Source organism: Paramormyrops kingsleyae, chromosome 8 (assembly GCF_048594095.1).
Source record: "Paramormyrops kingsleyae isolate MSU_618 chromosome 8, PKINGS_0.4, whole genome shotgun sequence".
NCBI classification, from domain to species: Eukaryota; Metazoa; Chordata; class Actinopteri; order Osteoglossiformes; family Mormyridae; genus Paramormyrops; species Paramormyrops kingsleyae.
In genome coordinates this window covers 32,357,337-32,382,515 of record NC_132804.1, presented here as the reverse complement: position 1 = coordinate 32,382,515, position 25,179 = coordinate 32,357,337, and the positions used below count along the sequence as shown (strand labels likewise).

Here is a 25,179-nt window from a genome sequence, read left to right as displayed (position 1 = left end):
CTCTGAGACCAATCATACTGTCCTGCTTTCACTATATGTAAGAGGGTCTCATTCTTTCTAACAGTAGACTGTTAGATGATGCATATTTGACTTCCACCCCAGCCAGGTAGCTCTGCAGCTCCAGAGTTCATGGAGGAATGAAATGACTTGACCATTTACCTTTGATACAGTACTAACTTGTACAGAATTAGCCTATTCTAAAGCTGGAGACGTTAAGCACAGTATGGGTCATTGATCAGAAAGAGGTTATGGCTTGATCTTAACCCACCTCTATGAACCGTGCCATTCCACAATTTGGTCTTGTCTCCAAAGTAAAAGGATACAGACTGTGGAGGTTGTGGTGATGGCCATTATGGTGCCAATCGGGATTGACTTTTGAGCATCCCTCAGATCCCCTGAACGGTTGGAGCCGGCCATGATACCTGTGGTAGACACACACAAAATACATATAAATGCAACAATCAGTTTTTCAATACCTTGCTCATCTGTGGCAGTATATGGGTCAGTGGACTGGTACTGTGCCTCTGATCAGAAGGTCGTTGGGTCAAATTTTGTGGTCAGCAGAGTGATGTCACTATTGGGCCCTGAAACAAGGCCTTTAACCCCAACTGCTCCAGGGACTGTCAGCGTCACTTTGGAACTTAACAATAATTATTTAAAAATGTTTTTTGAATTATATCTGTGCAAAGATTTCCTTTGACTCATTTTGAAAGTGTAAATAAAATTTAAAAAAAACAAAATTCACAGAAACAGAGTAGGCAGAATTGTTCTGTGATTTATTGTTGTAGCATGCCTGTGCATTACAGAATAACCATCCAATAATTAGCCTGCGAAAACGTTAATTGTTAGGCCAAGACATTTTGGAAAACGTGAAAAAAGTACTCGAAACCAGTGCACAAAAAAGTGCACTTTAGAATTTGGTTTTTATTGTGTGGACTGTAAAAAGCTTTCCCCTTCCCTAAATGTGTTATTGGAACTGCACACAATAACACTGCAATTTGCACAGATAGCTTGGCCCTTTAATGGCACTAGTCTAATTATGAACTTGCTAGCATAATTCAGAAAGAGCCATTAAATGTTTGATGACATTAATCTTTACACCGCAGGGTCTACAATGAGATATCTAAAGGCCTGTTCTCATTTTCTTGTTTTTTAATTCATTTTTTTGTATTTCTTGTTAATTGTATTTTATTGTAATTTGACTGTTTTGCCACATAATGTTTTTTAAACATTAATTCAGTTTTCAGTATTGCTTTGTTATTATTATATATAGTACAAAATACAGCGCCTTCAGAAAGTATTTATCTTCTTTTTCACATTTAATTTTCCTGTTCAGCAACATCATATAAATAAAACACATTCATAATACTAAACTGATTCATTTGGATACATTTTAAAAATGATCACACTCACACGTATTATTTACTAATTGCATCCTTCTCTGAGACAATGCTTTGTAGATCGGCCTTTGAAGTTTTTGTGGTACATTTGTATGGACAGTAATTTTCAGGTCATACCACCAGTTTAATAAGCTGTTTGTGCTACATCAAACGCGGTGCTTCACTTTCCATTCATCAGACCACAAAATCTACCAGAAGCTCTTACGGTTTGTCACAGAGCTTCTGGAAAACTGCAGCCCTAACATTATACTAGCCTTTCTCTTCTGTTAATCCACTCCCCCAAAGCAGTCAAATCTGTACATTTCTGAAGAGATTGTGGTTCCATGGTTCTCCTGTGTTACTCACATTGAAATTGTTTCTTTAAAAATGTTTTAACTTTAGTTTAGACAGTTGTCAAAAGTGTGCAGTGTTTTTAACTTATTGGTTAAGGTCTTGTTTGTCAATGTCTTTTATAGCAGACATCAGGACATGCTGGCTATGTTTCATCTGTTTCACATGATACTGCAGGAGAAAAGTCAATGGCAGAGGAAACAATTATGTATAGAACCACTGAGGGAGAGTCAGACCTTGAGCTGTCAGATGATGAGGGCAAAGGAGGGCAGGCTGAGGCAGGGGAGGCAGCGAGTTCAGATGACGAGGCATAAGCGTAAGATCACGAGATCTTCAGATGACGAGGCATAAGATCAGCAAGAAGCAGAGACCAAGACGAAACACCCTGCTGTCCAGTTTGGGTTAAAAGTAAACTGCATGAATCTTAAATCTCAGATTCTCGGTACTACTGATAGAAACAGCAAGTTTCAGATTTTATCCAAAGGAATAATTATTAAAGATTTCTATTTGAATGATAGTATTTTCTTCGAATAATATAATGGGATTTATTTTCATTGTGTCAAGGTTCATGACTGATTTAAAGGAGTTTCCCCAGATTATACTGGCATTCAGGAATTTTTTTAAAATGCCATGTCTCAGATCACTGATGCCACTGTGTTGCCATGGCAACACAATCAAGATAATACAAAATGTGCATGAACTCAGACGGCTTATGGTCCACCATGGGTATAACACTAACATTTCAGCACTAATCCCCAAATAATACAGGCTCTATCCGCAAAGACTGGAGGCCTTACAACTACTTTAGGCAGTAGAGAGAAGACATATATTAGTAAGCAGAGGGAGATACTGCTGACGGGGCGCCGCTCTAACAGCACTTCAGAGGAAATGACTTTCACTGGAGTGTCTCTGTACATGATATGCCTTGGATATTCAAAAATTAAAATGTACGGCGCAGCAAAGACTATTTTCAATTCCTGTTATCTTCTATTCCTATTGTTGACCTGGTTCAACCAACAACTGGATTCAATCACCTGAAGATAATAAGCTTTTTACCAGAGCAAGAAAGAATATACTACAAAATCTGGATTTGAAAATACCTTTGGTTGACGAAATGATCTTGATCTTGCTTCCCCGTACGAAATCTGTACAAAATGATCTTTGATTATGCACACTTGATCTTTGAACTAATTTTTGCTTCTTTCCTGAGGTGATACTGCTAACATAATGTCTGCAATAGTAATTCCAGCGATGGTGAATATGCTTTAGCAAGGATGAGAAGAAGGACCCGACCACAAGCAGATGGAACAGTGAGAAGTTATGGTGCAAAACATTTAGCAAAGAGGGTCAATGGCCCAAATTGATGCAGGTGTACAAGACTAGGGTGCAATACAAAGACATTTTTGAAATCAAGTTTAACATATTGATCTGCATGTCCAGAAAAGGAGACAGCTTGCCTTAACAGCATTCATAATCAACAGACCAAAGCAGGAGGATGTCTCTCCTTGTAGACAGGTAGTTCATGGTTGATAAATAGCTGTTTCAGCTGGACTTGAATGTTTTAGTCAATTGCTTTTCAGAATAAGATTTGTTGATCATTGTTGTTGTTTATTTATCATGTATTGTTTACGAACAACTTTTTGGGCCAATTAAAACTTCATGTATCATGTTTTTTTCCATCCCAAACTCTTTTTTTTTTTACCTAAAAGCTGTGAAATAGTGAAGCTTTTGCTTTGCTGTGACTCAAAATATTATTATTTTATGTTCAAGTCTCTCAAAACACTTTTCTGTTGACATACATCCCTTCTCTTGGGGTATAGCTGTGCCGTCCCTTTGTTTGACGAAGGCTCAGCCATTCATCGATTCACTGGGACCGTCGACGTCCCCTGGCGCTGAAACCTCAGTGTCCCTGTCACTATCCAAAGCCTGGGAAAACACTTCAGTGACTGCCAATGTTTGGGAGCTAAGTTTTGAGAGTCTGTCAAGCATATGCTATCACAGCGATGAGTAAGAAGAAGCGAATAAAAGCGTCAATAACCTCTCTATATAATCTATATGTTAATACTCTATATATGAGTTTACGGAGCTGCAAATCTACTCAACACACACTTGAAAAAGCTTTAATAATCACTATATAATCTATATCAGTGCTTCTCAACCTGGGTCTCAGAGACCCCCAGAAAATCCACATTTTTAGGAGCTGGGAAGGAGGAAAAAAATGTGGGCTGGGTTCAGAAACACTGATTTATACAGTGTAAGCTATATATGCCAGAACAATGCCTTTTGTTGGCCCTCTCCATTAGAAAAAATCTGTAAGACCTCCAACAATCACTAAAAACACAACTTTTAAAGACCTCTTAAATCTCCAAACCTCACACATCCAGAATGAGCCACAATTAACTGCCACTAACCACTAGAACTGAGAACTAATCAATTGAAATGCAAAATATATATGTAATGCTCATACAACACACTGAATTGCTCAACATGTATGATCTAATATATAACAACCAATAATTCCCATGTTTTATCACCTAGTTGAAAAGCTTTCATGAAATATTCTGCTGGTTTGTAATGACTTAAAGTTTCTTTGTTGTGCAAAGAGTGAAAAATTAAAAGCAATGGGAGCAGATAGATAACTATGGTGTTTGTGGAAATATATTGGGAAACAAATACAGTGGTACCTCGGTTCTCAAACTCATAGGACTCGAATTTCTTGAAAGTGGAACAAAGAAGTTTGACCTAGAACTCGATATGAATATCAGAAGTCGAACCGTGAACATTGACCTAATATAAATTGTACGTGCCAGGAAATGAGTCATACTACAATACAATTCTTACTTGAATGCCTTCTTCACAGACTGGACGATTAACCAAATAAAGCAGCGCAACATTACATTAACTAACAATAAATAAACCACTAACTTACGTGTACTATTAGAGCATTTATGTAATTTATTTAAACTTTATTTTACCAGGAAAATTAACTGAAAACCAGTTCTCACTGCTTTACGTGATATTCGGGAGAAATAATAATAATTGACACTTTCATTAATCCCCATGGGGAAATTCTTTTTATGCCTCCCTCAACTTGCTCTTTGTAGAGTAAGCTGTCTGTGAAGGGCAGCCACCTGTAGCGGTGCCCAGGGAGTTGGGGGTTGAGAGTCTTGCTCAAGGACCTACAGACGTGCTGAGGCTGGGCTTGAACCAGCGACCTTGTGATTACAGGCACACGGCTTAGCCCACTGAGCCACACACTGCAGATTACACATTGGAAATGCCTGAGATACAAATGTCATGCATGTAACTAAACTCTTCAACCAATAAGGGCAAAGGTGTGTCGTCACGGAGGTGGTTCCAGTTTGTGCAGCCGGGTGAGAGGTCGCAATGCATCTAACCGTAATGCATTGCGTCAGGATCAGAATGCGTTGATTTAAGCCAGCAAGTCGAACGCACCCAGTGACCGGACTGGGGAAACAAACTGAAACGCGGACTTAATACAGAGGACTAATGAGAACAACCAGAATCAGCTGATCACATGGGGATCCCACACGAGGTTAACGAGGGGGCGTGGCACACGGAAGGAGCGGATGATCGGGGCAGGACAGGGGTAATGTTGGGATAAGATCTTTATCGTTTTGGAAGCCATTAAGAAAAAAATGCTCTTCTTGTTTTATCCTGTTCATTTTGTGTTTAAATGCTAAAAAAAGATAAAAATAAACATATTTAGGTGTAATTTTGGGGGGCCGGGAACCAATTCATTGGTTTTCCATTATTTCTTATGAGAAAAATTCGATCAGAACTCGAACTTTTTAGGATTCGATCCAGAGTCCGGAACGGATTAAGTTCGAGAACCGAGGTACCACTGTATATACAAATTTAAGCCAGCCTAAGCATAACTCTGATTAACATTGGTTATCAGACCAAACAGATTTTTGAGGTACCTCATATCATGAAGAATCTTGCATGTAGCATTGTATCCATTATAATTCTATTTCTCTTTCCTTCCCAAAATAAATTCTTAATCACTCTATCATACTGTCTAAAAACATGGACATGCTAACACTAGAATCATGGACAAAACCCATTTAAAGACAATTACTTTGTCTGAACTTGAAAACAAGTCTTTGAAGTGTTACTAGCAATAGCGGGGCCAGAAATCATAGCGTGGGTGGGCCGGCAGAAAATCAAGCGGGCTAATCCCATAACAATTCATTAGGTGACAAAATCACACTACCATCAGGGTCAGTGCCCGTCCAACCCTGCCCTCCGTGTCCCCTTCCCGTTTGGCCAGCAGGTGTTGCTGGCCATCCTGTCCCTGTTTCTTGCCCTTCAGTCCCTAGTGTATTTTCCCTGTTCCCTTGACAGCTACGTAGGTTCCGTTCCCGTGGGTTCAGGGCTGGCTTGAAACCAGTCTCACTTTTTTGCTTTCTGGGTTTTTGTTCTCTAGTGTTTGTTTTGTGCTTTCGTATTCTAGAGTTTCCCCAGGTTTATCGTGATTATTTTTATGTATTTTTCTTTCTAGATTTCTACTGGTGTGTCCCCTAGTCCTTCCTGTAGATTCTTAGTCTTTAGTGTTTGTTAATTCTCTTAGTTCTGTGTGTTTTTAGAGTTATTGGGCCTCATTCACCAATATTTTCTTAAGAATTCTCTTAAATATGTTCCTACGAAATTTGTTAAGAACAACCTACGTCGGATTCATGACGTGTTCTTAAGTAGCAGAACTGTTCGCACCTTTGTTCTTAAGAATGATGAATCCCACGTCTTCGTAACCGAAGGCGCGTGCCAGTTTGTCCTAATTAGCATAGGGAAACGCCCTGCAATTTCCCATACAAGGACATGAGACTGTAGGGCCGTGTGCAAGGAATGGCGAAGAGACGCGCAGGCTGTAAGCCACTTGGCACTAAGAGGAAAAAACACTTAAGTAATGCTGAAGTAGAAGTATTAATACAGTAAAATCCCATTACAGTGGACTCGCTTATAACGGAATATCATCTATAACGGACTAGGTCCGCTGGTCCCGGCCGTGCGCCTTTAAGAACATGCAGAAAAAGCATCGGATATAGCGGACTGGCATATAACGGAATTTCGCTTATAACAGACAAACAATTTGGTCCCCAGGGCCGCTTTTAGCTGTAATACTGTTTGGCTATAACGGACATACAGGCTCCGCCTACAAGGCGTGTGGCGTGCCGGTGATATCCAGCGCAGATACGGAGTCGGGATTATTAATAGTCACGCATCTGCTCAGGTAAAGTTGGATTACTACATGTACAATATAATAATCTATACCACAAGTGTGTCTGCTGGGGTGTGGCATGAGTAAATGGTGTCCTGTAGTTGTGTTCTGGGCATACAGCAACTCTGGATATAATGGACTTTGGATATAATGGACTGTTTTGCCAGGTTCCTGGAAGTCCGTTATAACTGGATTGTAGTGTAACTGAGGTAAATGCAAATAGACACATGTTATTTAGTAGCGTAACCAGTGGATATAAAGCCTCCAAGAAAGCTGATACATGGAGAGATATCACCTTCTCTGTGAACGCTGTGTGCCAAATAAATCTAAATAACATGTGTCCCCTTCTCAGAGCACGATTGGCAAGCTCTTCAAGAAGTAACAGAAAGGCCATTTTGATAGCAAGGCCAATGCACAGAAACAGACCTATTTAAAATCCGCATGATTGCCGTTACTACCATGAAAATAATTTGTACACTTTAAGATAATTTTTTATATTTTATTTTTATAAATTATTCAAATACTATCATTTTATCAACTGTAGAATGAACAAAACTGCTATAACCGATTATTTTGAACAAAATATCATTACTCAAATGCGTGTACGAATGGTCTTGAGTGTGCGTAGATTCTGTTCTTAGCTAAGAACAAATTCAGAAAAGAAAACATTGGTCAATGTCAGAATCTTCGTAAAAAAAGTGCGTATGTGGGGTTTAAGAACAAATTTGTTCGTAAGAACGGTTGGTGAATGAGGCCCATTGTGTCCACCTGTTTCTCGTTGCTCCTGTGTCTCTCTTGATTGGTTCATTGATTAGGTTACACCTCTTCCTTGTTTTCCCTGGATGTCTGTGTATTTAAGTGCCTTCCCTCACTCTGTGCTTTATTCTGCCGTTGTAATGTCATGATATAATGTTGTCATGTGTTGTCCTCCTTGTATCCTATTCCTGGTTCTGCTCTCTGTGTTACCCTGCTCCCTGGTTGTGTTTACCTTATGGTTTTAGTAGCTTGTTTTAGTATTAAGTTCTATTATACTTTTCTGACCCCGTGTGGTCTTTTATTTTGTGAGATTCCTAGTGTTCTGTACTTGCCTTAAATAAAACCCTGCAAGTGGAGCCGCAAGTGGATCGTCACATCGTAACAACTATAGCAGGGCTATTCAAATCATGGTCCTCAAGGGCCGAGCCCTGCTGATTTTCCAGCCTTCCTTTACCTGTGAGCCGGGTGTGAAGCCTCTGGCCAATCAGAATCAGTAACTACCTGGGAGAACTGAAAACAAGACCTGGATTTGGAATCGAGGTCCAGATTTGAAGAGCCCTGAACTATAGACTCATCTGCATATATTTTTTTTATCAGTTTTTAAATGACCCGTGGTGCTACAAAGACCAAAGAAAAAGAAAAATCTATCTGCCTCTCAACAGCACTTTTCCCCTGATTGATCCAACCACGCGCCACACATACCTGTCAGACACAATTGTTTTATCATGTTTTATCGCTGGCTGTGAATGCTGAATGGGCGGGCCCAAGACAATCCATGCCACCGCAGTGGGTTATTAGCAGTGGTGGATAGTTCAGGTACAGAAAGCAAAAATCCAGACCAAGATTTTGGTTCAACCAACCAGTTGAGTACTCTGTGGCTTTGACTCTTCATGCACAGCTGGTCGGTTGAAACAAAATTTTGGTCTAGATTTTTACTTTCTGGACCTGAACTATCAAACTCGGGTTGTTAGTGACCACAGTAAGGAAAGTTAATGTTAAAATAACTGCCTTCTACTTACCAGTGACTGAGGGGAAGTAGATGCCAACAAGAAGTGTGAAAAAACTGGTGATGTCAGCGAGGACATATCGATTCATATTGGTTGTGGGAGCATCGGGGTCTGCAGTCGATGGAATTCCCTGCTTTTCGATTACCATTCCCTTTTCATAGTAGTTCCCAAACAAGTTCTCTAAATTAAGAAAATATTTTTGTCATGATTAAAGAATAAATATTGCAAGTTCATACGCAGCTGCTGGGGTAATGAAGGTTCCTCACCCCGAAGGATTCCACTTGTGATGCCAGGAATACCCTGGACCTCAGAGATATTGTTGTTCAAAAAGTATTCATCACATGTAGCATTGAGGAACTCAGAGTCACAGAACAGCCTCCAGAGCTTGGTGGTGACAGTGCCATTCTCCTTCTCAATAACCTTGGCACACACGTCAAAGCCTTTCCAGACCAGGGTACGATTTCCTAGGATACAGATCCTGTATTGAGGGGTTAAGATGAGAGAGACACCTTTAGCGGGTAACTTTGAAGCAGAGACATTCCATGTGTTTTTTTTCTTTCAGTGGCTTTCAAAATTAGCCTCAAACATTGCAGATGAATTAATTAGCTACTTTGTTCATAGTTACTGGAGCAAATTTCCATAGTTTGTTAGCAAACCAATAAACCATTGGTAAATCCAGGTTTTTTATTACTATACCAACATTGAAAGAACATTAAATCTAATAATAATACTACTACTACTAATAATAATAATAATCTGGTGTGGTGTGGCTTTGCCTATATGTCTATGATCAGAAGATTCCTGGCTCAAATCTCCTGACTGGCAGAGTGATATTACGGTTGAGCCCTTGAAAGACTGGCTGGCCTTGATTTCTGCATTGAACGTCACTTCGGATAAAAGCATCCGCTAAATAATCGAACAAGATGTAACGATACATTTTTAAAAAACTTAACATGTGGATAAATTCATCTTTTGTACTTTCTCCCCCCATGGTTACTTCAGGAACGGTCACTCACGGAAAGTCAGGCGGCTCTATGGCTGTCTTGATGACCCCAGCGTAGACGGCTAGGATGGAGAGGATGACGCAGGCCAGAAAGACGAGGGCCAGTTTGTTCACATACTTGACACCGACAAAGACCACCAGGGCCATAAAGCTAAGCACACACGTGCCGTATACCCGCATGTTGTTCAGCAACGCTGCCTCCGCCTCTGGACCTTCGAGACCCTCCAACTTGAAGATGGCTGCTTGGGGAGCGATGTATATCTGCCCAAAAGAGACATCGGGAATCAGTTACAGTATGCATTCAAAGCTGCGGCCATGATTGAAAGGAATTTACATTAAAAGTCTATCATTTCCTCTGCTTTCCGCCTATGTGTCAGGGTCTTAGACCCAGTTCCTCCTCAGTGAGAATGTGATATGTCCAGATTTAAGAAACAGGCCATTTAGAAGCTGTCTTGGTCTCCCCCCGGCTTCTTGTGGCCTCACAGACGTGCCAGCAAACCCAACATCAAATGGACTAAAAACAAGGATGTGTCTAAACTTCAAGTCAGTGTTACCTAATAAATATGTATACAGTGGTATCTCGGTTCTCGAACTTAATCCGTTCCGGACTCCGGATCGAATCCTAAAAAGTTCGAGTTCTGATCGAATTTTTCCCATAAGAAATAATGGAAAACCAATGAATTGGTTCCTGGCCCCCCAAAATTATGTTTTTTCTTTTTTCTTTTTAGCATTTAAACACAAAATGAACAGGATAAATCAAGAAGAGCATTTTTTTCTTAATGGCTTCCAAAACGATAAAATCTTATCCCAACATTACCCCTGTCCTGCCCCGATCGTCCGCTCCATTCAAGTAACAATTGCATTGTAGTATGACTCATTTCCTGGCGTGTACATTTTATATTAGGTCAGCTTTCACAGTTTGACTTCTGATATTCAGATCGAGTTCTAGATCAAACTGGTTTGTTCAACTTTCAAGAAATTTGAGTTCTAGTGAGTTCGAGAACCAAGGTACCACTGTATTTCTACCTGTATTTCTACCTAAGAAACTGTGGTTGAAGGACATATTCCTAAATCTATTATCTAAATTCTGTCTAAATTTTATATAATGATGAGTTCAATAAAGTCTATGAATATAATTTGCCTATTAATTTAGATAAATTAAGTTATACATTTAGTTCAAGTCAAATCAATCAAATTATTCTTCAGATTAATTAAAAAACTCGCCCCTCCAAATTTATCTTGCTGTTTTTGATGCTTCTCACATTCTGAAGACCACTCAAGATTTACTATAAAGTGACCTACTGGCAAAGACTCTGACTGATCTGGAATGTTTAGATCAGGGCTATTCAAGTCACGGTTCTCCAGGTCTGAGCACTGCTGATTTTCCAGCCTTCCTTTACCTGTGAAACAGGTGTGAAATCTATGTAGCCATTCAGTATCAGCAGTTATTAAACTAACTACCTGGGAGAACTGAAAACAAAGCCTGGATTTGGAATCAAGGTCCAGATTTGAAGAGCCTTCGTGTGGGTGATAAGCAAGTTATACAATCTGCAAACACCCACAAGCAGATCAAACCCCTAAATGGTAGCAGCCTAAATGAAAGGTCTCCAAATTAAAAACACTTATTGAAATGAACCTAGTGATGAACAGGGTTTTGCTGCAGCTTTTTAGAAAAATGTACAGATAAATTTTTGATACTAAATCTGTTATAATGTTCTGCATTAGTCCAGATCAATGACTTGACCCCTGATCCATGAAAGTCAGTTGTGCACTGTTACATTTGTTCTTAATAAAGGCTAACTAAGCAGTAGTTAATGTTTCATTACCAATCTGCTGTTAAACTAACTGTGCGCATTCAAGATGTTTGTCAACCCCTTGTTGCCCAGACCCCTCACATTGTCCACTGGGAAATGTTCTTCTTCATGCGTGCATAATAACACAATGCCTCCTCACCAATAGTATCTCGATGCACCCAAGAATATACATGGCGCCTGCAAAAGTGGTTCCCAGGTAAAAGCAGATGCCAACCGCTCCCCCAAACTCTGGTCCCAGGGATCGAGAGATCATGTAGTAGGAGCCACCAGCTATTAAACACAGGACACAAAAGTTACATTCCAGTCAACCCTGCTGGTAAATGTCCCTCAGCGTATCAAAAACTTCAGGGTGGTCACATGGGGTGAACATTTTGTATTTCATGCATGCTTGACACTGTTTTTGAATGTTAGTATCAGTCAGATTGCTGGGTCTCTGCTTCCTGTTAGAACCAGCAGAATCTTTTACCTTTACATAATCAGCTACACTAAAATTGAACTGAAATCTGGAGTTATGTTGTCTTCTTGCTCTCTCAGTCTGACATGTCACCTTCCTACTGTTTAAACTTAAAAACTGTTTGCAACTCTCAGTTTCTCTCTTCACCCTTCAACAAACACAACAAAATCTGTTTATCTGCTAATCTAAGTGCTAATTAGCTGCACAGACGTGCCCATTAACAACCAGCGTTTTTAATGGCACTCCACAGTCAACTTAGTGCTAGAGGATTATGCCATTAATAGCAAACTATGACCCCTAGAGGTTTAATTGGGAAGATGGAAGGCTGGGATATGTGGAGCCAGATGGACAGGCTTCACAATAACCTGCACACTTCAGTACAACTCCGGTGCAAAAACTCCCAAGGCCGTGCTCATTTCATTACTGCTATCTTGTATCGTTGATTATATGTTCAATGAATGCAAATGAATGATGGTGGAGTTTTGAGGTCCTCCTGCTCACTCTCTGAACATCTCTCTATAATGTGCCATATTTAGAAATAAAAAAGGAGAGTAATACTGTCTTGACACGCATTCCATTACCTCACTAAATTTACACTCAGTACGTGAACATATATCCAAACCAGCACACATAGCATGAACACAATACTAGAATGCTAAAATAGTTGTTGGTCCTTCCATATGGTACAACAGAAGATCTATTTGAAAAGTATAGAAGTGCATTTATCTGGCAAACGAATGAAAACTAGAGCCTCCATTACTTCTGGGCACTGGAGGCCAGAGAGCAGGAGCTCCTAGTAGGTGTTGGGTTCCAGGATGGGCTTGGATGCAATTACAGTTTCCCACTGCTTAGGCCTGACGCTGGCCCTGCGTATTCTGCAGACTGTCAGTGTGCTTTGTCCTTAGTATAAAAAAAGAATTTAAAAAGCCCTGCAAACACTCAAACACACACATTCCATGAGAAGCTTACTCACCAGGCACAACTCCATTGGTGGCGATGGCACTCATAGAAATTGCGGTTAGCATGGTCTGAAAGAGACAGAGAGAGAAGCCAGTCAGAGGCATGATTTTCATTCTGGTTATCTTCACTGTGTCCAAGCAGGCAGAGTCAACAGATACATGCTCTGTCATTTTGTTGTCACTGGAACCAAATATTTAGAGAATTATAGCTCTGGAGAGTTAAGATAAGTAAAATGTCAATGTTTGAGTGTGTTACAAACATACCCATTTCATTTCCCTATCAGTCTAGCTGTAAACGTACTATTGTGGATTTCATATTTCTTGCAAAAGGTTCAATAGAATGATTTTTCTTATAATCTCATCAGCTTTCCAAGGTGTATCTATTCAGACGGAGGAGGCACTACAGAAAGGTCACAAAAATGCACACCATGTTACTATTATAGCTATTTTTTGTGTATCACGTTGGCCATGGGGAAAACAAACACAATGAGAGCAAAACTGATTGGTAAATAAATATTAAAACCAGTGGTAAAAACTATAAGTGAAATATCAGCGATAACATGTGGTTGAGCTGAAGACACAAAGGTCTACACTTCCTGAAGACTGGGAGCCCAGTAAAGTTTGTGGAAGACAAAAAATGAGAAGAATGTCTGAAGAGAAGAAAAGAAGAAGGACAGTGAAATCATACTTTCCTATGTTGCACTGAACTGCCTTCCCTTGTTCTAGGAGTTATTTACTCTCTTTGTTTAGATATAGGAAGCTGGGCACTAATATGATTAGCTTGTCTTCTAGATAGATTTGTGTGTCCTAAACTGTCATTGGGCTGCTGCTGAATTACTCTAATCGGGTAATAATGAAGTGAGTCCAGCCCTCTGAAGAGGTGAGATAAGACGGTAATTGTTTTACTTCTTTTTATCTGATGGGGACTGAAATTGAAGAAGAAGGAAATCGACAGTGATCCAGCAGAGAAAACAGAATTTAAAGGAAGACTTAAAATACAATATTCCCAGTGGCTTACTTTAACTGATCTGAAAGTTGTCTCTTTCAGTCTAACCTCCTAGAAGTTTATCTGTGAAAACTAAAAATAATAAAAAAAACGTTGTCTGCAAAACTTAAAAACATCTTTTAAAATGACATATTGATTCTAATGATCAGGTTGTATCTACAGTCTTGTGACTGTCGACTGTTATTACTTTAATAGTATATATCTCATAATAATAATGGGCAACAACCAAGAGAACTACCAAATTAAGCAAAAAAAATGTAAATTAAAGCTATTCAGTGGTAAACATTAAGCAAAATAAGAAAGCACAAACTGTACCATGAAAGCTCACTAAATGTCAAACCCTGGGTTTATGATTTTTAAAATAGACTTTTCAGAAAACAAAAATATACACATAATATTGTGTGAAGACAAATCAGACTGCAGAGCTACATCAATGCACCTAGGCTCTATAATGAAGTGTTTTTGTTTGGCATTGAATAGAACCGCAGGTGTCTGGCAGCATGGCTTTTCAAAATATACCTTCTGAGTTTTATCAAGCTGCTACTTCTGCAGATAATTTTCATTTCCTCACAGTAAAAATTGCAACTGAATAAAGATGAGAGTTGAAAGGAGAAAATGAGGTTTTACTTACGAAAGTTCTTTTACTACGTAATTATTTATGAAAATATATTTTTTTTAAAAACTGCCATGCAGACACTCCTCGCTTTATGGTGATTCAAAGTGATATTTCGAATACACAATAGTGCGATAACAATTCGGTTTGTCAACTTAGAATTTTGATCTGTTTCTGGGCCGTCAGTGGTGGGCAGAGTTCTGCTATTCCGCTAACTGCTAATTAGCAAAGATAAGTTTTTCATTAGCAGATTAGTGTTTCCAGTAACTTTGAAAACGCTAAATTTAGTTCCGCTAACTGTTTTTTTGCAGCTAAAGTAAATATAGTTTAACTATCAAAAACATTTGAATTTAGAATTTAGTGATCAATGGTCATTGTTGACACACCACAGCACACAGTGCATAACAACGAAATGTGTCCTCTGCATTTAACCCATATGTGACAATGTGACATAGCAGGGGGCAGCTAATTCAGCACCCGGGGAGCAGCCTGGCACGCTGTTGGCTGACATTATGTAAACACAAGATGTGATTGGTTGATAATTTGTCATATTTAAGGTAGTCTGGGCCACAGCTCTACAGAAAGAGAATCATGTCTATGACGGATCGTGGAGCATCTCAATGGAAGTTTAAAAATTAGTTGTATATTATATACACCTCAGAATGAAATTTTTTGAGGATTATTCCCGCTATATTTAGTAGATTTAGGGAACGTTAACAGATTAGGGTAAAATACTGGATAAAGTTAGCAACATGTAACATTAACCATGAACAGCCTATTCATTGTAAATTCCATGTTTTAGTGCTACTACACAACGTGGAATGCGACAAAAAGGGCTTCTAAATGTGATTTTGCTAGCATTGATAGCCAGAGTCAGGAGTTAGTGGCCCGCAGCCACCATGTGGCCGGGTACAAACACAAAACATTATGGTGTATGGGGGGGGGGGGTACTGAAAGTAATATGGCTACGGAGGTAATATACGTGAATTCGTGAAACTTGTATTCCTTCATTTATTTTTCAATTGCTTGTATTTAGTTCTGTTGAAATGTATTCTTTATTTTCAGGATTTGGGGGTTTAGCTCCCATTGCTGCTGTGTATGTTGGTAGATTTTTCATGTTCCCTCTATTTTATCGTTTCCTCACACTATATAAGCTGCGCTTTTGCTCTGCCAAGGGCTGGCATTTCGTCCAGGATGTCCCCAGCCGTGTGCCCGATGCTATCTGGACAGACTCCCTGTGTCCCAGTGCTTAATAAGTGGGGGGAAGATTGTATGTGTTTGTTTTGTCTCTGATAATTTTCAGACCCCCTAAACAATTATTTAAGTGTAATGGATCACTAGCCACCAGAAGCAGAGGGCAGTGACATAATGTAATGACAGGGTATTAATTGTGGTCCCAGGCCAAAAGCATGAGAAGGGCCCAGCTGTTCTCAGACCCAGTAGGAAATGCAGTCGCCCTTTTACACCTGAGACAAGCTGGCCAGCTGTGCCATTCCATTATTTTCTCATATGAATGAATGTTACATTTATATAACACTTTTCAAGACTCCCAAAGCACTTTACAGAACCAATTGGGAGCCACTTCAACCACCACCACTGTGTAGCCCCCACCTGGATGATGCAATGGCAACCATGCTGTACCAGTACACTCACCAGTCAGTAGCTAGGGTGGTGAAGGGACAGGAGAAAATTAATTCACTGGATGATTAGGAGGCCAGATTTGAAAGGGCCACAGCAAGCAGTTTTACCCAGGACATCAAGGTACCACCCCTACTCTTTCGAAGGATGCCCAGGGATCCCATATGATCTGAGAGAGTCTGGACCATGGTTCTAAGCCTCATCCAAAGGACAGCAGCATTTTCACAGCACAGTGTCCCCGTCACTGCACTGGGGCATTGGGATCCGCACAGACCACAGTATGGCCTAACCAGTTGGCCACACCAACACCTCTTCTAGCATCAGCTTCCATCCAAGTACTGGCAACTTAGCTTCAGAAGGATTAGCTGATCTGAGCTGGTGGTTTGGTTGCTGCTGAGTTTATACAGCATGCAGATGGGGTCAGAAGGGTCACTTATTATTCAACTGTTCATCTTACAACAACTAAGACAGGTGATTGGAGTGATTTCAAATGTCTTTTGATTGTTGCTGCCTGATGTGGTTCCGGCATCTCAGAAACAATCACTGGCTGCAATTCTCACACAATACAGAATCTGGAGCTTAAGAAAACTTGTGTGATGACCAAAAAAATTCCCAATTCTTGGCATTTCTGTGGGTAAAAACACCTTGTTAATGAGAGAGGTCAGAGAGGAATGGCCAGACTCGTTAAAGCTAACTGGAAGGCTACCAGTTCAAAAATAGCAGCTCAGTACAACAGTGATGTGACTCATTTACCATTGAAGCAGTTCTGGAGGTTAAAGTGGGTTCTGTCCGCTATTAGCTAGGTGTAGCGAATAACACGGCAAACAACTAACCACCATAAACCAACCATTCATTGTCCTGGTGCATCAGGATGGCAGGGCGCCCTAGACCTTCTCCCAGGGCACACATTGCACAAGCCTGGGGTACACCTTAGATGGGATTCCAGTCCTTCACAGGGCACATGCACATATAGGCAATGGAAAGACAATGCTACTGTATGTCTGGAATGTGGGAAGACCCAGGAAAATCATGGAGAACATGCAGATTCTACACACAGAGAACAAAGGTGATATTTGAGCCTCCAACCCTGCAGGTATAAGGCAGCAGTAAGTCCCTGTAAAACAAGACAATCTCAGTTTAATGTTGTGTTTTACAAATCGACAATCGACCAATCATAAATCATGTACAGCATGTAGGACAACTGGTTTGATTTCACTGCTTTTATTTGGTGGGAGCTTCAGATGTCAATACAGCATTAATTTTTAACGAAACGGCTTTGCCACAACCTAATCAAACAAGGTTACTGCAGTAAATATTTGATGAAGAGACCCAGTCTTGTTAAATGGCTAACATGTCAAGCCATTAGCTAACATGTATACTCCATTCCATTACATGGTCACACGATTCAGTTTAGTCTTGCATGGACCTGGAATTAAAGTGAGCATGGCCAGTACCCGACGCCTCGAGACTGAACCTGACCTGAGCCCAAATAGTACTAGCAAATCTAAAACCCGAACTTGACCCGAACCCGAAATTATGAAAAGATTAGTCATAGGCATATGTTGAGACATTTATGAGATTTTGCCATATTTCTTCCATTAGTAGTCAGATTCTTGCTAGGTAGCTGGTAGATGAGAGAGAAGAGGGAGTGGGTGTTGGGGTGGTAATGGGAAGAGCAAACGAGCAATGGACCCAGCAAACGGCAAAAGCGATTTGCACAAAAAAAAAAGTAATGTATAAAAAAACTGACCTATACCTGGCTCCACACCCGAAACCCCATGGGGCTTCAGTCGGATCGCAGACCTCTAATTTAGTCAGGAAGTCCTTTGCATTTCACAAGGTCTACAGTAAAGTGTCTCTCAGTAGAAGCTCCGGTCAGTCCAGAGGCTGCGGTGGGAATGCTAATGAAGTCTAAGCTGCAGACGATTAACAAGAGAGTGGCTGAGGACAGAATAGTATAAAACAAGACATTCTGCCATCTTTTAGGCCCCTATACTGTCTCTGGAGAACTTGTTTATGCAGTTCTTGATGTTAGAGACAGCTGAAAACACAATATCTGACTGCACCCTAGGTGTGCAGACGCTCAGAATGGCAGGACAAAGCAGGCCTCTCACGGATTTGTCTGTTGTCAGCCGATACCATGCTCCGTAGCTCACTGTGATGAAGCGACTGGCCTCACCGCGTAGGGGGGGGACAGATACAGTAGCATTTTTTCAGTGGGTCCTATTGAAGCTGGATGGGTTCTGCAGCAGATCCTTGCCTGCAACACGTTCACCAGCTAATCGGCTTTTGAAACGGTCAGTTTCCATTCACGTCCATGCAGCCTGAGGCCACCAATTACGGGCTCCGTCTGGTGCCCGCCGCAACGCGCCAAGAGTGAAATTCACACACTCACTCTACAGCTCCAGAGCCAAAGTTACATTAAGCTAAACTAGCCCTTAGGATAAATAGCAAAAGTCCGATAGCGTAAGGTACCATCTTAATTTTAAGATCAAGAATTTGCATAGTCATATACGTCCTTGAGCGAGCTTGACTGATTGAGTGTGTAGAAAAGGGCAAACCATGGGTTCCTGCACGTCTCAGGGTGAGGCTGCGACATACAAATGTGATGAGTTCCTACCACCAAGGGTCATTTGAGATCCTGCTCAGCTTTGAGAGAGAGATGATGTCCTCCCTGCGAGCCTGAGCTACGGTGAAGCCTCCCGGCTGAAATCTTTTCTCATGCTACCCTTTATTCTTGTATATTATAAAACTCCTTAGAAGTAAATCCTGCTGGATTCTTTGTTATTCCAAAGACATTTCATACTGTAAGTTTATTTTTAACTCATTTATAGAAGTCTCTTTTGGTCTCCCAAGCCGGGAACACTTTCTATACTGGAAGAAGTGTCCCCAGGCTGTTCATCGATCTGGACGCAGACATTGTCCCAGCTAAGGGGAGAGATGTAGGGGTGGCATGTCTGATATATCCGTTTTGGGAATTTGAACACTTTTTGGATTCTCGCTGGTCCGGGGCTAAGGGTAAGAAAGATATGGCTGCCTTAATTGTGGTGTGTCTTGGCGTGTAATGCGGTATACGCGTGTATTTATATGTATTACATGAGTGTGTGTGTGGGGGGGGGGATTACACATATACATACATATATATAAGGCACACATTCTGTTCATTTAGCAGTAAATAGCATATGTAATGGAATGTAATGGAAGATCGTTTGATTTTGGCAGTTACAGAGGCTGCATGTTGCTGGGTTTTTTTTTAGTAGAATTTGTCAGTGCATGCGTGTTATAATTAAAATTTGTTTGGCCCACAAAATTACACAATGACAGGGAGATGTGAGTAGGGGTACAGGGAGTAGAAAATTCACACACTTGCACCTTTATTATTACTTATTTTTTTATGCAAACCATTGAGTGTGAGTTTCTACTTTTTATTCCAAGCCTTGAAGACAGACCTAGACCCAGATGCTGGATCCTACACTGAGCAGTAGCCTTGTTCATAATCCGATGTCCATTTTGTATCACTGTGCCTTGTGCTGATGCCAAAATGTCTGCGATTTGCTTTAATTCCTCCCCAGCATTTCATTGAACTGGCTCCAAATAAATATCCGTCACCCCATCCGTGTGTAGTGTGCTTCTGTTTTCCGTCCCACTCGGATTACTGTGGGAGGGAAGGAGCGAGCATGCGAATGGTATAACAGCATTGAGTTCTGTGTGAAGTCACTGTCTGCTTCAGGTCTGTCTTTTTTTAGGGTTTAGAAATTTGTGTACAATAAATTACATGTACTGGATGTATTACTAATAAATTGTGCATATTTCATTTTTAGGAAACAGCAATGTCCAAAATATATTTGTTTTATAAACATTCCAGGCTAATTAATTACGTACATACATGTATTCAAATCCACTCTGATATCCGACCTTTTAAAGTGGCTTTCATTTGCATGTTGTGGAATTAACATTTTTAGCAAAGCAAGCTAACTCAAGTTTATAATAACAAGGCCCTTCCAGGGACGAAATAGAAGTAAATGATGGGGGGGGGGGGATACTTACAGTGGAGCAGCACATAAAGACAATGGCGAAGGTCCCCAGCACCCCTCCAATGCCGACCAGCCAGGTCATTCGCAGGAACAGGATCACCCCAAAGATATTCTGCAGGCAAGGCAGGTAGACGCCCATCAGGGTGCCCATTCGTGGAGCCTGGGGGACAAACAGAAGCAAAGCCTTTGGATTCTCTCTATCCTTACACTGAATACACATGACTCATTAACAGTTAAATACACTGGTGTCTCTAATCGAGAGCTGAACAGAGTAAAAGACCAGAAAGGCTTTCTTGTGGCAACTGAAAATTAATGAGATGAAGAAATAAGTATCTTGTGGGTGACTGCTGCAGATGGGTTCCGGCAAACAGGCTCTCTACACTGTGCTGACGCTCTGTGAGGGCCCCAGGGGAAGGCCTCTTCTGATACAGGTCTCCACAAAGAGCCCGATTCAATGAGAAACTAGAGCCTTGATGTGGATATAAAGCTTTCACACTGAGGCCAAATGAGCCCACATTGCAGCTGGCAAAGATATGCTTGGATCAGAAGAATCTGGCACTTGTGCCTGTAACGTAGGCATTCTTCAAGCTCAAACAACTCGGTACCATTTTTGTGCAAGTCTGTATGATCTTCATAGTTGCTAAATCATGTAGGGCAATTAATTTTCCATGTTACTTTATTCTTTCAAGCAGAACAGGTACAAATGTTGACGCTGTGATAAATGCACACAATACTGTCCATCTGTGATTACAGATATATGTATAGGTAAAACCAGGACATCTGATTTATGGTTATTTAGGGGAAACAGGTCACTGAAACATGAGCCAGATTGCTAACAGGCATTCCACATTCAAGTGGCTCGCTTTAAAATGAATGTGAGAAATCCGGTCAAAACGGAATTGGTGTCAACAGCAAAACTTGAGGACAAATCTCAGGTCTATATTACTGTCATCCTTTTTAGAACCAGGAGAAACGCACCAGCTTCATTAGCCATGCTGTTGAAATTCTGGAGTGCAGTTGCATGTTATACATTATGTTGATGGTATGGTTTATCGTAATAACTGGTATTTAGTACTTGAACCTGCCAGTGTGACAAACGGGAAAAAAAAATACAGAACAACCTTATTAGCCTGTTTAGGATAATTATACTGGCAAAGGTCAACTGAGGCAGTACAACACCTTAGTAACTGATCTCTTTGTGAGTAGATCCTGTCTGAAACACATACTGCATGCATGAGCATTCACAACATAGTTACCTGGATCACAATTCCTACTGAGATCACTGATGAGAGAATCAACAGTGGATGGGAGCCAAAGAACATCAGGGAAACCATTTCATCCATGTGCAGCAGTTAATTTCAAAAGATCTCCCTGCTACGTCAGAAATCTTGCTCATTTCTGTCCGTTAGCAATAACTGTAACAAACACATTTGCAGGAGTTACACTGCTCCTCCACCTATAATAGGGTGTTCTTGTTAAATTCTTGGGCATTCTGTTACTATGACGATGTGCACTACTGTCTGTTTTGCTAAGAGGCTGGACCCAAAAGCAGACCAGGAGCTAAAAGTAGGCTTACAAAGAGCCAAAACTAGTACACACCTCTAGTGTACAGCATTGAATCTGAGAGGCCTGGCGTCTGATAAAGTCTTTCTGATACATAGTCAGCACATAACATGTCTTAGAGCCCAAATCTGGAATGGTTATTGTTCTATAAATCTCCTTTTTACTGCCCCTTTACATCAATATGTTGCAATTAGATTTCCTTCTATTGTAGTTAGAGATTCACCAGAAATGTAATGAGCTAGACCATGGAAGACGAAAGGAGAATCACAGGGAAAGGCTTTAACTCAATAAAATATGGCCTGTGCGATGGATTGGCATAAATGCGATATCTCATTAATGCACTGAATCCTGATGATAACTTAGAATCAGGAGAGGATGAAAGGCCATGGATGTGCAGATCAATAAAACTCATAACATTTCCTGATTAAAGGGTGTTTTATTAAACAGCACATTGAAAATCAGCGACAGCCTGTCATAAAATCATTATGTAACTGATATTGTATCACTAGCTCCAACCATAATGTAAAATGAATGAAATAATAATAGATATATAAACCAGACTCTGTATTTACGAATAAAGCCAATAATAATATAAATAGGTTTAGAAGGGTAACTGGTATAAGCATAAGGTAAAAACTGTACAGGAAATGTACTTTTTCTAATGAGAAGAAGCTATTTCTAGTACAGTTTTTGGTATATAACAGTTTTGAAAGTGATCTCATGACATAACCATTTTTTTCATGGCTGCTTATTGTTGAACATTTTTGATCATTTCAATATATCCATTTATTTGTTAGCTGAAAAGAAATAGATTCCTGTTTCTAAATACAATCACCCTTCAATCTGACAGTTTTGCTACGCCTTAATTCAATAAAAAATCCTTCAAACAGATGAGATATTGACAGACAAAAAGATGGTAAGGTGTGATCTGTGTGTTTCCAGTAAAATATTTACCTGGTTAGAGGAGAGAAAACTGCCGTCTTAAATTGTCTTTGAAACACAAATAGCAGTTAGTGACATCATCAAAAGCCATATGCTCAGAGGGAACCTTTACAAAGACCGGTTATTTCAGACTTGGTAACTATGGCAATAAACTGGTTGTCAAGCAAGACAGGGGCAAAGGCTGTAAACAACCGAATGCAGAGAAAAGCTCAGTGAGTAAGCTGGAGGTAAAGCATGTGAGCAATGGAAAAACGGCTAGATGCGCCTCTCTGTAGTTGGGAAGTATTATTAAAGGCAATTTTGCGGTATGACGCTAATTCATAGGCTGCATTTTTCAAGACGTGTTTCTTCAATGAAACTTGGAGCTCCAGATTCTGGATCAGCTAAATTCTTAATATGTGATTGAGGTTTTCATAACACAGCAGTTAATTACATGAAATATCTCATACATATACTTACACTGAACAAAAGTAATGCATCTGTATAATGGGAAATGATAGAGAAATAATAAAGACACGTAATATGCAGACACTACGAGGCAGGAGCTGCTTGCATTGAAGCATTTCTGTATCTTGTGCTGAATAGCATTTCGTCTGGCCACTTTCTATTCCCCAGTTCTGTTTTTATTTGCCCAATATAGAACTATGGTGTTACACTGCATTAAAAACGTACATATTCCCATCCATTCACCAATCCGTCTATCACTCTCCATCCATACATCCCAGCCAGAACAGGCTGTAGACCAGCCTACACCCTGGACAGGATGCCAGTCCATGGTAAAAGTAAATATCCTATTATAACAACATTCCTTTTTATTCTATCCAAATGTCACCATGATCATATTCACCACCTTTCCGACATTTAGTGGGCTTCAGTTTAGTGTTTCATCCGTGAACTGTGAGGACTCACGGCTGTACAGTAAATTCAGCAATGTGGTATGAGAGTAAAGTTTGTTGAAGGTGAAGAATTGTTCCCCTGTACTGTCTCAGTATGGAGCCCCATAGGTATTATGGTAGAAAAAAATATTGTATCGTAGTAATCTGTGCTCTCGAATCTGTAATTCATGCTCTCGAGTTACTAATTCATGTGCTCAAGTTAGTAATTTATGGTCTTGAGTTACTAATCCATGCTCTCTAGTTACTAATTCGTGCTCTTGAATTAGTAATTAATGCTCTCGATTTGGTAATTTGTGTTTTTGAATTAATCATCAATCGGAGAGCGGAGGAGGAATTAGTAACTCGAGAGCACGGATTACTAACTCCAGAGCACAGATTAAGTAACTAGAAAACATGGATTAGTAACTTGAGAGCACGAATTAGTAACTTTATTAACTCGAGAGCACGAATAACCAATTCAAGGGCACAAATAATATTTTTTCCACCATGACAAGGGGCTCCATTCAGTGTTCTGAAAATGACTCACTTTTTTCAAGTGTTTTCAAGGATCGGATACAGTTGAGATTTTTGAATCCTGACTCTTTATAATGGAACAAACATGTAGGAAACATTGCTATACAAACCCATATAGGTCAAGGTTAAAAGAAGATGAAGACACAAAATGTTCATTTCAGTCAACAAAGACATGGGTATATTGGATGATTACAAGATACACTAGGGTGAGGTTTTGAAATGGCTAAGCTAACACACATTTACAGACAGTTTAACACAGATATGAAGATCATTTAAATATAATTTTCTTTGACTATCTAAGACTTTTAGTAAACACTTTACTTGAGGCACTGATGATGTAGTAGGACACTCTTACTTAATGTATTAATTAACCAGAAACTAAGTGTTAGTTACGTACTGATCCCATAACTGTTCATCATCAGTCAATGCATAAGGGTTCATGTATTTCATGCAGTTACTATATTTTGTCATGATTTGAACTTGAGTAGTAAATGTTACCAACTATTGTACAGCACTGTTTTTCATTTGTGTCCATAATACAAAGAGATTAGTGGCACCTCACACCTACTGGTGCTGTACTTCTAGAAAAGCAGGACCGAGAATATTTAATCACACTCTTATGTTGCACTTACATTTTACAAAATGACAGATAAATTGGCAACAATCTGCCCCTGGAAAAGGATGACGATGTTTAGTAAGCCACCTTAGACAATCTGTGGAATATATATTGCCAACTAATGAGGCTGTTGTTCCATAAAGGGTTTGGATGGAACACCTATTTTTAGAGGCAGAGTTGGATCATTATGTGGTTTGAGGTGTTTCTGTCGGTAATTACTGAGTCATCAACTTGACATATCGTTAAAAGACTTTTCCATAGTAGAACATACTAGAACCAATATTGAACATTGCTTATTAAAACTGACCGGTCTGCTATATGTATAGTTAAGAAGTCAAAGTTGTTACAGGTACTATTACTCTTATCTAAACAAGAAAATAAAGGAATTTTTGATAT

General features: G+C 40.0%; 1 protein-coding gene across 3 annotated transcripts in view; it reads right to left on the bottom strand.

Moving 5' to 3' along the window:
* The window catches only part of slc12a5a (solute carrier family 12 member 5a), a 187,595-nt gene that overhangs the window by 19,004 nt on the left and 143,412 nt on the right, over positions 1–25,179 (bottom strand). For all 3 annotated transcript variants that reach the window (XM_072715699.1, XM_072715700.1, XM_072715701.1), the window contains 7 exons: positions 20,267–20,413; positions 12,977–13,031; positions 11,689–11,819; positions 9,749–9,996; positions 8,999–9,210; positions 8,745–8,912; positions 324–422 (listed from right to left, as the gene is read on the bottom strand). In XM_072715699.1, the coding sequence (XP_072571800.1) occupies positions 324–422; positions 8,745–8,912; positions 8,999–9,210; positions 9,749–9,996; positions 11,689–11,819; positions 12,977–13,031; positions 20,267–20,413 (1,060 nt within the window). The remainder of the gene's footprint in view (positions 1–323; positions 423–8,744; positions 8,913–8,998; positions 9,211–9,748; positions 9,997–11,688; positions 11,820–12,976; positions 13,032–20,266; positions 20,414–25,179) is intronic.